Here is a 15,808-nt window from a genome sequence, read left to right as displayed (position 1 = left end):
TATGTTTCTTTTCCTTGAGATATTACCCTAATGGACAGGAGAAGTATAAATATTTACCAAGGACACAAGCAAGGAAAACATTTTCTAAGATATCACCCAATATGGAACTCTACTTGTGTGAGCTCAAGACTTTATCTTTGTGTTCTATACTCAGAACTCAGGAATCTATTCCCTCTCTCAGGAATGAAGAATAAAAGTCAGAAAACAGCCAAAAATCCAGAAGGAAATAAAATTGCCTACAAATGATAAGAAAATGGAGGGGTAGGTGGGGTCAAACTATCCAGGACAAAGCTTTTATTCTTGGATTTTTGAAGAAAAGGGAACTAGTGAACTAGTTGCCAGGACAACCTGCTGTTGGGGTGAGGGCTGTTGTGGCAAGGAAATGAGAGATCTGTGGCTGCTCCTGCTCTTGTCTCTGACCTTGGCAGCCTTTCTTGGGGTCAAAAGCTGCTTGGAATGTGACCCCAAATTTATAGAGGATATTAAGTTCCTGTTGGAAAAGCTGGTGCCCTCAGAAATCCCTGAGAAAACTCAACTACTTGAATGGCAGATTAAAGAGCTAATCAATTTAAGCATCAAGGTCTCCCATGATAACAAGAAGCTTCGGGTGTTGGGTAAGAAAAGTTTGAGTCTCTGAGAGTTTTGGGGGTTAAAGGCAGAAGGGATACAGGGAAAAAAGCACCTAGGTCCACATAATATCACCCACAGATATAATTATTTCTCCACATATATATTTACCTCTCTTTTCTAGCTGTTCAAAAGGTTGTCAGTTTGAGAACATGGCTGAAGAATGAACTTTTTGAAGTAGGCAATAGAACATGGAAAGGTAAGGTACTGTTTCAATGTTAAAATATTATATTTCCCAAGCAAATGTGAGGAAAGTTTGCAGGAGAAAACAAGTCAAAACAATAAGGATTAAATCCTGAAGGGAAGGGCCAACTTATTTTCTGATGTCCCTTCCATCTGCTCCTTAGGTGTTTTTATCCTTCAAGGCCAGCTTCTCGATGTACGCCAAAACCTGGAATCCAAACTGAAGGAAATGTTAAAGCACTTCTCTGAAGTTGGTAATAAAAGATGTCTATCTAACAACATTTAATTTATATGAAAGAAATATAAAATGAGGGGCAAGAGGGGAATGCAGTTTTATATTAGAGTGATTCAGAATGGGTGGAGGGGTGTTGGAGCTTAATGGGTAACCAAATAAAGATGACAAACTCTAAGGTGATTTTAAGCTTATTATAACTTTTTGATTCTCTTTTAGCTTGTTCTGAAGACTGTGGTGAGTACAGCACATGTGATGCCTTGAGATTTTAGCTCATATTTTCCCATCTCCTTTGTACTTTATGACCTTATCTTTTCTACATGTCCCACTGAGAACCCAGTTCCTAGAGTTGTGGTTCCAGGAAGGAATTTCAAGAATATCTGACAACAAAATTTAGTTTATGAAATCCTAGATCCCTCACAAAGTTTGGAAGTGCTCAGAGACCTACAAAAGTATAGTTTATAATCCATCGCACCAATGTAAGCAAAAGCATTATTTTTCACACATCTTCTCGAGATCTGACTTAAATTACAGAAGGTTTTTGATCCATCAGAAACTTTGATTGCTAAGGGAAAAGAAATTCGCAGATGTCTGAAATTAGGAAGCCATGCCATTCTCCCCCCCCCCCCCCCCCCCCCCCCCCCCGCCATCCAACTGTCTTCTCTTCATCAGTTGTGACTGAAGGTCCTGTTCTGGATTGTTGGAGCTGTCTTCGCATCACCAGCCAGTGTTTCAAAGGAGAATATTGTGGAGGTAACAAAGACTGTGGCATGGCATTTTGAGGGGTCAGTGATCAAGGTAATGAGCCATTCATTGATTTATTTAACAAATATTTGTCAAGCATCTTCTATGCAGGTCATGCTAATGTTATAAACACAAGCTAAAATGTTGAGCAAGATTTGTATTACCAATATTAATTACTGGGCATTGGACCAACTGAAGAATTGAGAAATACTAAGTCTGGGTAATGCTAAGGTAGAGAAATTAGGCTTGTGACAGTAAAGGCAGAAGTTTCATAGAGCCTAAGGATCAGAAAACAGTGATGCAAGTAGTGAATAGAGCAAACAGTTTAAGGTTAAAAAGAATCTTCTATTATGCATAAAGTTCTCAAGTTACTATTTTTCTTCTCTAAAACGTACTTTCTTTTTTCCTTTTTTCTCTTCCAGAAGAGGATTCAAGGAAGTCTGAGAATAGAGAAATTGTACTATTTCTGATATTGATAGCAGAAGCTGTAATATTGGGAAGTGCTTTGTTACTGTGAGTTTCCTTGTCTCCAAACACACGATGGTTCAAGCATCTTTTTGGGCAAAGAGAATGCCCAATCTTCCATCTCTTCCAATAAAAATAGGAATAAATAAAATTATTTCAAATTTTGGGATATGACAATGACAGGAAAGAGTGAATGAAAGTTTGACAGGATAAAAGTCAAACCAAGACAAAAGGAGGGGCACAATAAATTATGAGGAAAGCTTTTCAAACTTGTCCATAAAAGAAAGGAAAAAAATACAATTATTTTTATATAATTGTTTTAGAGAGTTGGGCTAGTGATATTAAAGTTGGAATTATCTTTTTTTTCTACTCTAGATTCTATATTTGTGTCATTCATCGGACGAAAATGAAGGCAATACGAAGGTCATTAAAACAATATTTGGAGAAGAAAGTTCAAGAATTAATGGGGAAGAAAAATGAGGAGAAAGAATATTTTGAATCAGAAAATAAATACATAGATATGGGAGCTCCTTCATGATTCTCTGAAGTGTTGACTCAGAGTAGAGAATTGAGAATTGAGTTCATAAAATGATAGAATTTTATAACTGAAATAGAACTTAGATTTGTTCTAGTAAAGATCCTTATTGATATCATGAGGCAATGGAAGCAGTGAGAGAGCAAATAATTTACCCAGAATTGTACAGAAGGTAATGCTCGTATTTTGCAATGCACAATAAAAAAATGATACTCTGTATGATTTAATAAAAAATGCATTGTTGGTAACTTTCATTAATGGCTATAATTAAAATAACTTTAAATTTTAAGGCTGCTTTTTTATTTCTATCTTTTCATTTTGTTACTGTTTTCATATCAAGCTTAATATGGACAATTTTCTTTGATAATAGACAACAGTTAAACTTCATCATGGTATACACACACACCACAATGCCCAAAATATTAGTTCTGAGTAGTTGAAGTTTGACCATTTTCCTTCTGTGCTCCATGACTGAATTGTATATTAATATCTGACTGACGTAGTTGTTTCTATTGTACCTTCTTATGTGTATAGTACCTTAATTAATGCTTTATATTTATTATCTAATTGAATATTTGTAATAATGTGAGTAACATTGTTATTATCTCCATGACAAAGATGAGGAAACAAGAAATATCTAACTCAAGAACACAGCTAGTAATCTTACTATTAATGACAGCTATAGACATAGATAAGATAGCTAGATTAACAGAGAGAGAATAAATGTTAGTTTATTTTTATAATATATTCTTTTTCTTTTTTTTTTCTTTTTAAGTGAGAGGAGGGGAGATAGAGAGACAGACTCCCACATGCACCTGACTGGAATCTACCTGGTAACCCCTACCTGAGGTTGATGCTCAGGCAACCAAGTCACTAGCTATGAGATGAGAAGAGAGAGAGAAAGGGGAAATGGAGGGTAAGGGAAGCAGATGGTCACTTCTCATGTGTACCCTGACTGGGGATCAAACCCAGGATGTCTGCATGCCAGGCTGATGCTCTATCCACTGAGTCAATTGGCCAGAGACCATAATGTATTCTTGATCACAGATAGTAGTTGCAAAACCTACAATAAATCTGAGACCTGGCTAAAAGATATTAACTTCTACTCAATTTTGTTTCATTTTATTCTGGAAGCTTATGTCAAAAGAGAAACACCACAGTATTGAGGCAAGGAAATAGTTTTAAGAGTCCTGTTACATTAGTTGGTAGAATTATTTTCATATCTTTCACCCCTCTGGATATTTGAGTGCTTGCTTGTTGCTGTTATATTTAATGAAATATTATATAAATGGGAATGAAACTGGGGAGGGCTTTAACACTGATATCTCTCAGTTGCTAAGTAAAACTTCATGTTAAAAATTCCCAAAAAGATTTCCTGTTTAACTACCAAGTTTTCTCCTAATAATAGATTTTAGTGGCTATGCTTACAGAATAGATTACAATTGCTATGATCTGAAGAAGGAGGATTTATTTTTGTCCTCCTCCTATATGAAATGGCTGACAAGAAAAAATAAAAAACTCTACTGGTGTTGTTGCTACCTACCATTTTCCCATGATTTAAAGTTCATCTCATGAAAAATCTTGACACATTAACTTCATTCATAGTATTAATTAAATTATAGTCTGAATATTGTATTTTCTATTAGAAATAATTGTATAAATGAGATACCATATTTTCTAGGTTTTGTGTGTCTTTGTTTTTGTTTGTTTTAATGCAACTTTTTAAATTTCTTGTCCTATCTGTTTATTGTTCTCATCCCACTTTCTTACTCTAGTCTCATCATTACACTCTAGAAAATCTAGGTGAACAAGGTAAGATATATCTTTTATTGTTTTAGCAAAACCTAAACAGTTGTAAGTTAACATAAACCACACAGAGAAATATATTTACACCTGCAATTTTTTTTGCAAATAAAAAATGATGCATACTTTAATGGATGTTGATTTTCACACCTACTTTTTGAAAATTATTTTAAGCTAACTGATGAGTTCATTCAGTGTTTCTAGTAGTTGTACACAATCTGTGGTGTGGTAGTACCACAATTGTTTCAATATTTCTCTATCTGGGGTACTCTCTTCATTTACTTTTTTATCACTATAAATAATGCTGCAATAAATATTTGTATACACGTATCTTGACTTGATACTTTCTTTTAATAAGAGATAGCATTACAGAATTGAGATATAGAAAGTGAAAGTTGTATGTACTTTGAAAGTCAATAAATATGTTAGAAAGTTATAATAATTTGAAACAGAAGTAATAGCCAATGATCACTGCGTGCTACACCCCACTGGTAATAGATTTACCATTTTGATTAACACAATAATCTACCTTTATCTACTAGTGCCTCAACATTTTTTCAAGTGACTCAGTGCCATTTGAATGTCCCAACATTGAACTGCCTATTCATGTACTCTGCTCTTTTTAATTTGAGTTGTTTTTATCCTGTCAATTTAAAAGAAGCTCTAAACTCTATCATCTCCCTTGCAAACATAAGTATTATTTTCCCCATATCTATCTTTTGTCTGTTATATGCTTAAGGTGTTGATTTAGCTATCTACCTACTCATTTCTTTCTACTTCTAAGTCTTTAATACTAATATAACAAATATTCATTGATTTTGGATGGTCATTCTATACCAAGTCACTTAATAAATCTATGTCTTAATTTTATTTTTTAAGCTAAAAATCTCTTTTATTTTCTAAGTTTTCAATTTTATAATAAAATGCATGTTTTATATATTTTTTCTACTATTTATACCAATTATTTAGCTTTCTTATCCTAGTGCTTTTGCAAGAATTTCTGGCCCTGGCCGGTTGGCTCAGCGGTAGAGCGTTGGCCTGGCGTGCAGGAGTCCTGGGTTCAATTCCCGGCCAGGGCACACAGGAGAGGTGCCCATCTGCTTCTCCACCCCTCCCTCTCTCCTTCCTCTCTGTCTCTCTCTTCCCCTCCTGCAGCCGAGGCTCCATTGGAGCAAAGATGGCCTGGGCGCTGGGGATGGTTCTGTGACCTCTGCCTCAGGCGCTAGAATGGCTCTGGATGCAACAGAGCAACGCCCCAGAGGGACAGAGCATCGCCCCCTGGTGGGCATGCCGGGTGAATCCCGGTCAGGGGCATGCGGGAGTCTGTCTGACTGCCTCCCCGTTTCCAGCTTCGGAAAAAAAAATTTTTTTCTAAGACAATATGGAAAAATAATCAACAGTTATTTTAATAAAAATGAGATTTTTTTTTTTTTTACAGAGACAGAGAGAGTCAGAGAGAGTGACAGACAGGGACAGACAGGAACGGAGAGAGACGAGAAGCACCAATCATCAGATTTTTGTTGTGACACCTTAGTTGTCCATCGATTGCTCTCCCATATGTGCCTTGACTGTGGGCCCTCAGCAGACTGAGTAACCCCTTGCTTGAGCCAGTGATCCTAGGTCCGAACTGGTGAGCTTTTGCTCAAACCAGATGAGCTCGCACTCAAGCTGGCAACCTTGGGGTCTCAAACCTGGGTCCTCCACATCCTAGTCCAATGCTCCATTCACTGTTCCACTGCCTGGTCAGGATAAAATTGAGAACTTAATCATTACAAAACCACAAGATTTTAAACAGCAACTATAGGGAAAGTTCACACATTGATTTTTAAGAAAATTTTAAATTATTATATTGGAATTATTCCATAACAACCTGAAACTGTTTAAATACCCATATTATAACTTTTTGGAAATTAAAAACCATTTAGTACTCTAGAAAACTCAGCTGTGCAATTGTTTTCAGGTAATATTACTGCTTTTAAAAGGTCTAATGTCAAATTCAATCATTAATTGGTTATAATATTTCAAAATAAGGAAAATGAATTCTCATCTTCTAATATAGTTTGCTTCTCTTCTTGGTCCCATAAAATATAAGACTATTCAGAAAAAACATAACTGGGAAAGTAAAAGAGAAGTACTCAGGAATATATCACAAGAAAGAAAACTTTGTTTTCTATCCCCTGCATTTACCTCAGCTGTTAAAACCTCATTATAACTTATGTGCCATAAAAGTTTATGTAATAGAGATATGAAAAAAATTATAAGAAGCAAAGTTTCAGAAAAAAACAAACATATTAATATAACTAAATATTAACTATAAAATAAAATAATTTTTTATTTATTTTTAATATATTTTTCATTGTTTTATCTTTTTTATTTATTTACTGATTAATTGATTTCAGAAAATGAGGAAGGGAGAGAGAGGGAGAGTGTGAGAGACAAGAAAATCGAGCCGTTCCAGTATGTACCCTGATTGGGGATCAAACCAGCAATCTCTACACTTTGGGATGATGCTCTAACCAACCTAACTATTTTGCCTGAAAAAAAGTCTTTGTGTTTAAAAAAAAAGGAGGATTAAATATTTGTGTTTTAAAGGTAAACAAAAAATAATGAAAGATCAGAGGGAAATTAGATAAAAACAATAACTATAGCTAATAGTGTGTATCATATTCAAACACAACACACAATAACTTTATATTTGTGATGAAATATTTGAGATTTGACTGTTGTTCTTAAGGGATAAAAATAAAATAAATAATACCCACATGTTCAAAGAGATAAGAAGGGGATAAATAAAATTCCATTGATCCAATAGAAGTAATAAATAAAAAGTAGAGTATATGATACATAGAGAACACTATAATAAAATCAAAATGAAATAAATACATCAATCACAAAATCAAATATTAGATTGAATACTTTAAATTCTATTCATAAACTACTTATAAGAGAAAACCAAAAACAACATAAACTAAATATGTAATGAAAGAATTGACTATCAAGCAAAACCTAACCAAAAGAAAGCAGATATTGTATTACTAATATTAAGTGTAAGAGAATTTAAGCCAAAGATCATTTACAAGTGTTAGAAATAACCCATCTGATCTTGGATGCTTATAACTTGGATTAAGAAAATTTAGTTAAAAAGCTCTGAGTGTGAATGGTGATGTGAATGTGTTCTCCTGCTGCAAACACAGGGAAGCAGGTTTCTTGGAAGCAAACACCAAGAAACTGTGTGAGTGAGTGACCTTTGTGCTGACACAGAAGAATGCATGTGAACAGGCTATAGGAAGTTAGTCTAAAAGTTTACAGATTGTCCCTCCCTTTCTGCTTGTTTATTAGCAAAAGAAAAAGAATATACTAACTGAAACCAGCCCTTTTTCCATATCAACAAGAAGTACATTAGTCATTCTTTCCCCTTATCACCTGATATCCCTCCTGTGCAATCCTGTTACTGTACCTTTGTTCTGCTTCTAATCAATTAAAGCTCTGGGAAAAGAAGACTCAGGAGGTTAGTCTCTCTTGACTGCCTCTCCCTCTTCTCTTGACAACAGTTTGTGTCTTGAGCAGTTTTTCCATGTGACACTGGTAATTCCCAGAAGGCTAGAAGACTACATACAAGAATAAGGAATGACATTATATAATCAGAAATATAATAAATAGACCACAATATATAGTCACAATAAATAGCATGAACCTAAACAAAATGATGTTCTTATAAAGAAAGGAAAAAAATATATAGACACAACTTTCACAATCATCATGGGAAAGTTTAATACTCCTGTCTTAGATAAAGCTTAGAATCTGATAAAGCTTAGAATCTGATAAATTCCTTTAGAATTTTTCTAAAGGAAAAAAATGTTAATACAGTTACACATTTGTGGAACACAATAAACAACCTTAAGTAAATAGTATTACTTGCATTTAACCCTGTACTCATGTAATATATATAAATTCTCTTCTTTCTAATACAGATGAAGCATTTATAAAAATTGACAATTCACTTGGCTTGTGAGACAGTATATAGTTTTTTCACTAAATTCCCATTCCTCCTGAATTGCTAAACTACATTTCCTAGTCTTCTCTACAGATAGGTAAGGCTATGTTACTGAATTCTGACCAATAGCATGTGAACATAGGAGTGATATAGCTGTTTCCAGGCCTGGCATGTATAAACTTAAGGGAACAAACCTTTAGCCTCTTCCTTCCCTAATGGTAAGAGGTCAATATCCAGAAATATTTTAAAATACTGTAGATCCCTCTGATTTGACACATCTGTTTTGTATTTCACAAAATGATCACTTCAAAGCATATATTATTAAGCTTCTGCATTTTAGAATTAACATTCCATATTTATATAATTATGTTACACAAGGGCCAAAAAGAAAAGTTCAACAAATTTTAAAAAATATTATGAAGAATCATTTTCAGATTATCTACAATTAAATAAAAAACTAACAACAAATGATAAAAAATGTTTCATATATTTAAATAGTAAAAATCATATTTCTAAATCATAAATTAAAAATTAAACTACAAAGCATTCAGGTTTTCCAATTCTGTGGCTATTGTTCCCACTGTGAGGTCTGGCCTAAGAAAAGAGATCACAGCTCTTAAAGATGCTGGGGTTCCCCTCACAAATTTATTCTGCAAAGTATAGGTGAAATTACATAGTTTGAGGAAGCCAGTTCTGCTGGGGCTACAGAGACCACATCAACTGACAAAGAAGAGTTATCAATATTTAATGGCTCTGCCTGACTAGGCAGTGGTGCAGTAGACAAAGTGTTGGCCTGAGATGCTGAGGAAACTTCAAAACCCCAAGGTTGCCAGCTTGAGCATGGGGTGATGGACATGACTCCAAGGTTGCTGGCTTGATCCCAAGGTTGCTGGTTTGAGCAAGGGGTGACTGGCTCAGCTAGAGCCCCCTGGTCAAGGCACATATACGAGAGCAATCAATGAACAATTAAGGTGCCACAGCTATAAGTTAATGCTTCTCATCTTTCTCCATTACTGTTTCTCTCTCTCTCTCTCAAAAAAAAAAAAATAAAAATAAAAGAATAAAAGAGAAAGATTTAAGGGCTCAATGTCAATAGTTTCATCAGGGTTCTCTTCTGCATCCACATCACAATTTACAGGATCCATTCTGTCTTAATCAATTCCCACATTCTAACTTTAACAGTAGAAACTTTACAAGTCTGGGGATTCAACTTGCACTGTAATTCAGCCAATTGCAGAATGAGGTACTTGATTTTCATCAATTTTATCCCCACAGGTACAGAAAATAAGGCTTTCCCTCGGGGTACATCAAGAAGGTTGTAGGTCATATATTTATATATATATATTGTACAACATATGAGCTGAGGACCTGAATCCCTGGGCTCATCTTTTTCTTTCACTACAAATTCAGAAAACTCATCCTTATAATTATGTTACTCTAGAACTACTTCAGTACCAAAACCTATTATTAGTTAGGGTTCTTCAAAGAAACAGAACCAACAGGATGTGTGAACATATATATGTAAGAGGTGATTTATTATGGAAATTGAATCCCACACTACTATAGATGCTTAGATATGCCACAATATGAACTCTGGAAGCTGGAAAACCAGAACCAGTAAAGCCAGTGACCTAATTCAGAGTCCAAAAGCCTGAGAATCAAGAGAAGCCATTGGTGCACCTTCTGGAGTCCAAAAGCCAAGAATCAAAAGCTCACAAGTCTCACAGCGAAAGAAAAGGGAAGTCACAGCTCAGGAAAAGAGAAAGACAATGTGCCATTCCTCTGCCTTTTTTTTGTTCTATTGGGATCCTTAAGGAATTAAATGATGCCCACTCATACTGGTAAAAGCAGATTCTCTTCACTTAATCTATTGATTCAAATGTTAATCTCTTCCATAAACACCCTCACAGGAACACCCCAAAATAATGTTTTACTAGTGTTGGTCAAATAAGTTTGTAAATGTGATGTATATGTTTGCTCGCTTATATTTTGTATTGGGTGTGGGGGACAGGTTGTAAACTGGCAAGGTCCTCATAGCCTAAGGCTTAGTTTTAAGACTAAACCTTTTCTACCCTTTTAATACTAAGATCTTTTCAACATCCTTCTAATACTAAGATCTTCTCAAAACTAAGCTTTTCCCCACACACTTGACTGTTGCATGATGTGGGTTGGTGCATTCTTATGAGGAATCCCATTTATGCCTCAGATAAGTGGCTTTGTATCAGAGTCTTCCTTATTTGTATATTGGCTTAAAGGCTTTAATTTCTGCACTATAAAATGAGGCAGCCCGGGGGCTCTCTCTCTCAGTTCCTGCCATCAGCATTGCAAAGAGAGGCAACCAAGATGGCGGAGTGCTGAAGGAGAAGCCAGTATGTGCAGAGTTGTGCAAAGAGAAGGAGATGGGGAACAGAGGTGCATAAGGCTGATGGGACCTTTGATTCTAGAAAACTTGGATGAGTCAGTGCTTTGGGAGTCCTGAATGGAAAGGGAAGTGTTTTCCCACTGTGTGTATTTTCTTGCCTGCCAAATGCAAGCTAGAATTAAAGGTAATGGTCCACCAGTTCTTTGCTTCATTGTTTCATTATCATCTGTCCGAAACAAATGAGAACCTGCACGGGCCAGGTGACTGTGATGGTGGCCGCAGCTACTGACTTTACAACCAGCTAGGTGGGTATCTCTTAGCCCAGGTTAGCTGACAGGTAGAAATAACCATGACAAAAACATGACCTATTAAGTTATAAAGGTCACAAAAGCATAAAAATTTTGACTAGGACATTGAATTCCCATTAGCTTTAAACTATATATTTCAAATATGTAATCTTTCTAACTACATATTTTACTACAACTGCCTTATAATATAAATCCAAAATGTGATCTTTATTATTTCTAGACTCACCATTATTCAGAGAGACTGGTTGTTTTGTGTTTTTACTTTGTTTATAACACAGTAAAATGAAGATGATCTAATTAACTATGTGTTCATCTACCAGGAAAGGTCTTGTGGAACTTCTGTTTCCAAATGGAAACATGACATAAAATTAATTGTTTACAATCCTAATTTAAGCTTGATCTAACATTTAACATTAAAAACAAAGATATGTAAAAACATTTTTCCAACAAGCAAATGCTCAACCAAAAACTCATTTATAGCAATTGTGAAACAATACAAGTCATTTTATTACTGGAACAATAATATACTAAGAGCTATTACATACTTCCTATGTCCCAATGTCACCCATATATGAAGTTTAGTTCTAAAATTTCCCTAGGATATACAAGTCATTAAAGGAGCATTTCTCAGATATTCTGAGATCCTGCCACAGATGGAGTAAATTCTTAAGACCCCCATCATTCTTGGGGTTACTTTATTAAGAATCAGTATTTTCCAAGTTTTTATTTTTTCCCCAGAATAAAGAAGACAGAGGTAAGGTTTTACTTAGCTTTTTTTTTACTGAATTCAATAATTCATTTAATCTAGAGATACTATTAAAAAGTGTTAGCCAATCTAATTAAGTTGCAGAATGTAACAATCTTACTTAATGTAACAATTCAAAACGTAAGTTCTCAGAACACAAAAAAGTAAAATCAATCTAATTAATAGTATATAAACAACAGCTGGGTTAACACTGTAAGCCTCTTAATTTCCAATTATTAATAGTCTTTTGTGTGTGTGACAGAGACAGAGAGAAACAGAGAGAGGAACAGATAGGAAGGGAGAGAGATGAGAAGCATCAATTCTTCATTGTGGCACCTTAGTTGTTCATTAATTGCTTTCTCATATGTGCCTTGACCTGGGGGCTACAGCAGACTGAGTGACCCCTTGCTCAAGCCAGTGACCTTGGGCTCAAGCTGGTGAGCCTTGCTCAAACCAGATGAGCCCACGCTCAAGCTGGCAACCTCAGGGTCTCAAACCTGGGTACTCTGCATACCAGTCCAATGCTCTATCCACTGTGCCACTGCCTAATCAGAAAATAGTCTTTCTAACTTTATTCCTTTTCCTTTTGACTCAAATAGAGGTTGTACTTTCTTCCCTCTGAGTCAAATTCTTCTTTTGTGACTTACGTTTTCTGACCTGTAGCCTCTTCTTAAATATTTCTTCATTAATTATCTACCATAACTTATTTACTTCCTCTTCCTCAATATTTGGTCTTTAGTCTCAGTGTCTATCATAAATTAAAGCCTCTTTTCTTCATCCTGTACCACTTTTAACTACCATCCAGCCCTCCATGCCAAACTTTTTAAAAGAGAATTCTGTATCCCATGACTATTTCTTCATTTTCTGTTCTCCCTTCAATTCACCACAACCTTACCACCATATGGAAACTGCTCTAAAGTTGGAAGTGACCTGGTAGTTGTTATATCCAGAGTTCTCTTTATTCCTCAAATTACTTGTCAGTTATAAGCCTTGTCAGAGTTTCCTCCTCAAAGTACCTCCACTGTAGTAAGCAGATTTTGTTTTTATTTTCAAGGTGTTGTTCTACTTCTTTCTCCTCTGCTTACTTGTTTAAAAAATGTGCACCAGAAAATTCACTTAAAATATTTTCTTAACATAATTGCTAGAATCTCATCCATACATGTGATTTCTACCATTACTTAAATAGTTCTATCTCTAGGTTGTTAAGTTTTAATTTGCATCACACCCCAAATCTTTGACTTCTCTTTCTGAATACAAACTATAATAAATATATCCATCTATATATAATATACACACTTTAAACTTAGCATGCCTGAAACTGAACTCATTACCTTACACTATTTCTGATTCTACACAATTTCTTCTAATCCAGAATGCCCTTTATTCTTCTTCATGAAAAACATGTGTTGAATATAGATTATGGATGAAGCACTTTGCTAAGCATTTTCCTAATTATTTTTTCATGAATCTTACAAAATTTTTAAGCCACTGTTTTGAATAGATGAAAAGATTGAGGCTCACAGAATTTAAGAAACTTCTTCTAAGTGGTTAGTTAGAAAGTGGTGGAGCCTGGATTCAAACTCTTAAGACTTTATATTAGCTAGCACTGGGCCCATGGATATTATAAATGACACACAAGGTAGAAATATCAATATATTCTGGAATTTTCTCTTACTTTCATCTATCCTAGCCAATCACTCTTCCATTATCATTGATTTTCACTACTAGGTATCACTTAAATGTCCCTGGCTACTGTCACATTGCAGTCCTTCTCTCCACTCTCAGGCTCTATTGCTATGGCCTTCTAATCAGTCTCCATGAGTATAGCCTCTCCAGGAGCCAAATCTTTCTCCTTTCTTTTTACATTCAGATGGTCAGTCTAAAAAAACATAAATCGATTTCAAACTTCTAATTAAAATACTCCAGTGGCTCTTCCATTCCTAAAAGAGGAGTATAAATTCTTTTGAAACAACACTTTGAATGACTTAAATTTTACCATCCTTCTCTATATTATCAACTTTTGGCCAATTGCCTTCAAGTCATCTCCTCTACTTAGGGTTTGCCAAACACACTGGGCTTTTTCTTACTCCTTCCCATTCCTTGCTATATTCTTCCCTCACTTGGCTGCCTGGTAGTCTTCCTCAGGCTTCAAAAACCACATCTAATATAATCTCATTTTATAAAGCCTTTCTTGACATGGTCAGACAGAATTAGTCACCCAGAAACCTCAGATCCACAACAATTCATTAGCTTTTATAGAACTCTTTTCACCAGACTATTATTATTGGTTTGCATGTTTCTTTCCTAGACATAAACTTTTCAGAAACAGGGACTATGCCTTGTTTACCCTCATATTCCTGGACCCCCCATATTATGTTAGCACTTTCAACTACACTGAATCATTGTCCATCATTTTTTGCTTCATAGGAGTTAGTCCTACTATATAACTAAAATTAAAGTCTGAACCCAAGAGATCAGAAATCATGCCTGCTGTATTCTCAAAGAGCTCATTGTATACCTATAACAGAATAAGCGAATATTAGTTGGATAAAAGTATAAATATATAAATGAGAACACTGATGAATGATATTATTTGGAATTGAGTATATGTGCACTAAATATTCTTAATACTACTACACAGAATTTGTCTGCCATATTGTCTACATTCATTCCAGTCATCATCTTTAAAATCCCTTTCAGCTTGATGTCCAACACTGCCATGAAATAAAGCTTACCTTTATGCCATTTGGACCTCACACATTGCATAAAGTTTAGATAATATTTAGAGTAAGTGCTAAATTCCCCAATCAAGTACACTGGTTCCAAGAGTGAAACCTACCTAGTTCAGGGGTACTATGAGAAGGTCTTAGGACCTCCATTTGTACCTCAGGGGAGCCTGATTAACAATTTGCTACCAGCTTACCTAATTGCCAATTGGATCAGAAACCTGAAAACCCCCAAACTTCCTAAGAGTTCTCAGAAATTTCAGCATTGATCTAAATCCAGAAATTATCTTAGAGATCAGAAATTGCTGCAAATCCCCCGAGTTACCTTAATTCTGAGGAAAAGGTAGAACTGAGTAAGGAGTGGGAGAGGTAGAGATATTGGTATTCAGATACTTAATGGTGTCAGAATCAATAAACTCATAAGGAAGTGAAACATTATATTGAGCCTTTGCCTTTCCTAACTTTAAGATGCATGTTTTTCTTTTTCAACACCCTTAATTATAGGATAGATAGCAAGACTAAGTTAAAGGACAGTACCTAGAGGAACGTCAGAGAATGGAAGTAAATATCTAAGAACACACAAAGGACACTTCACGCTCCATTCATCTCAAAGAGCTTATCTCCTTTCAGGTCTTTGGGTTTGCATTCCCAGATGTAACACTAAAATTGCCAAGTGATTTTACTCTAGCAGGCACATCATCCTCTTAAAAAAGAAGGAAATACAAACTCCTTCCAATCAAAGGGCAGCGTTGGCAGGCAGGCATGTTTGTCAAGCATCCACTTTGGACCGTTACAGGGCTTTTTGTGAGGCATTTCTATCCAAACCCTTCAAGCCTCTACCTAACAAGCCTACCTCAATCTGCCCTTCATGATTGTGGCTCAAAGTAATAATAAGCACAGGCTTTTCAGAATTCAGAATCCACACTCTCTTTATCTTACTAACAGTGTCAAAATTTTTTCAACAAGATTTTCTAGTGAACAAAACACTTCCAGGTTTTGTCTTTGGCACTTTGGAAATCTCTGTGAATAATATTTTCAAGTCAACAGGACATCATATATTAAATTGTTTCTCTAATTGATAACT

The 15,808-nt window shown here is 35.3% G+C and overlaps 1 protein-coding gene and 1 non-coding gene across 2 annotated transcripts; both read left to right on the top strand.

Moving 5' to 3' along the window:
• Window positions 1-382: 382 nt before the first annotated feature.
• On the top strand, window positions 383-2,789 carry IZUMO3 (IZUMO family member 3). Its single transcript, XM_066254368.1, has 7 exons — window positions 383-614; window positions 752-826; window positions 975-1,064; window positions 1,262-1,279; window positions 1,715-1,795; window positions 2,209-2,299; window positions 2,627-2,789. Exons 1-7 carry the CDS (start codon window positions 383-385, stop codon window positions 2,787-2,789), a joined length of 750 nt encoding a protein of 249 aa, XP_066110465.1.
• Window positions 2,790-4,157: 1,368 nt separating this feature from the next.
• LOC136327544 (small nucleolar RNA SNORA29) lies at window positions 4,158-4,297 on the top strand. The gene has a single exon (XR_010729740.1). It is a non-coding gene; the product is annotated as a small nucleolar RNA SNORA29 (small nucleolar RNA).
• Window positions 4,298-15,808: the final 11,511 nt, after the last annotated feature.

Source organism: Saccopteryx bilineata, chromosome 2, assembly GCF_036850765.1.
Source record: "Saccopteryx bilineata isolate mSacBil1 chromosome 2, mSacBil1_pri_phased_curated, whole genome shotgun sequence".
In the NCBI taxonomy this organism is placed as follows: Eukaryota; Metazoa; Chordata; class Mammalia; order Chiroptera; family Emballonuridae; genus Saccopteryx; species Saccopteryx bilineata.
This window is presented reverse-complemented; position numbering and strand designations above follow the sequence as displayed.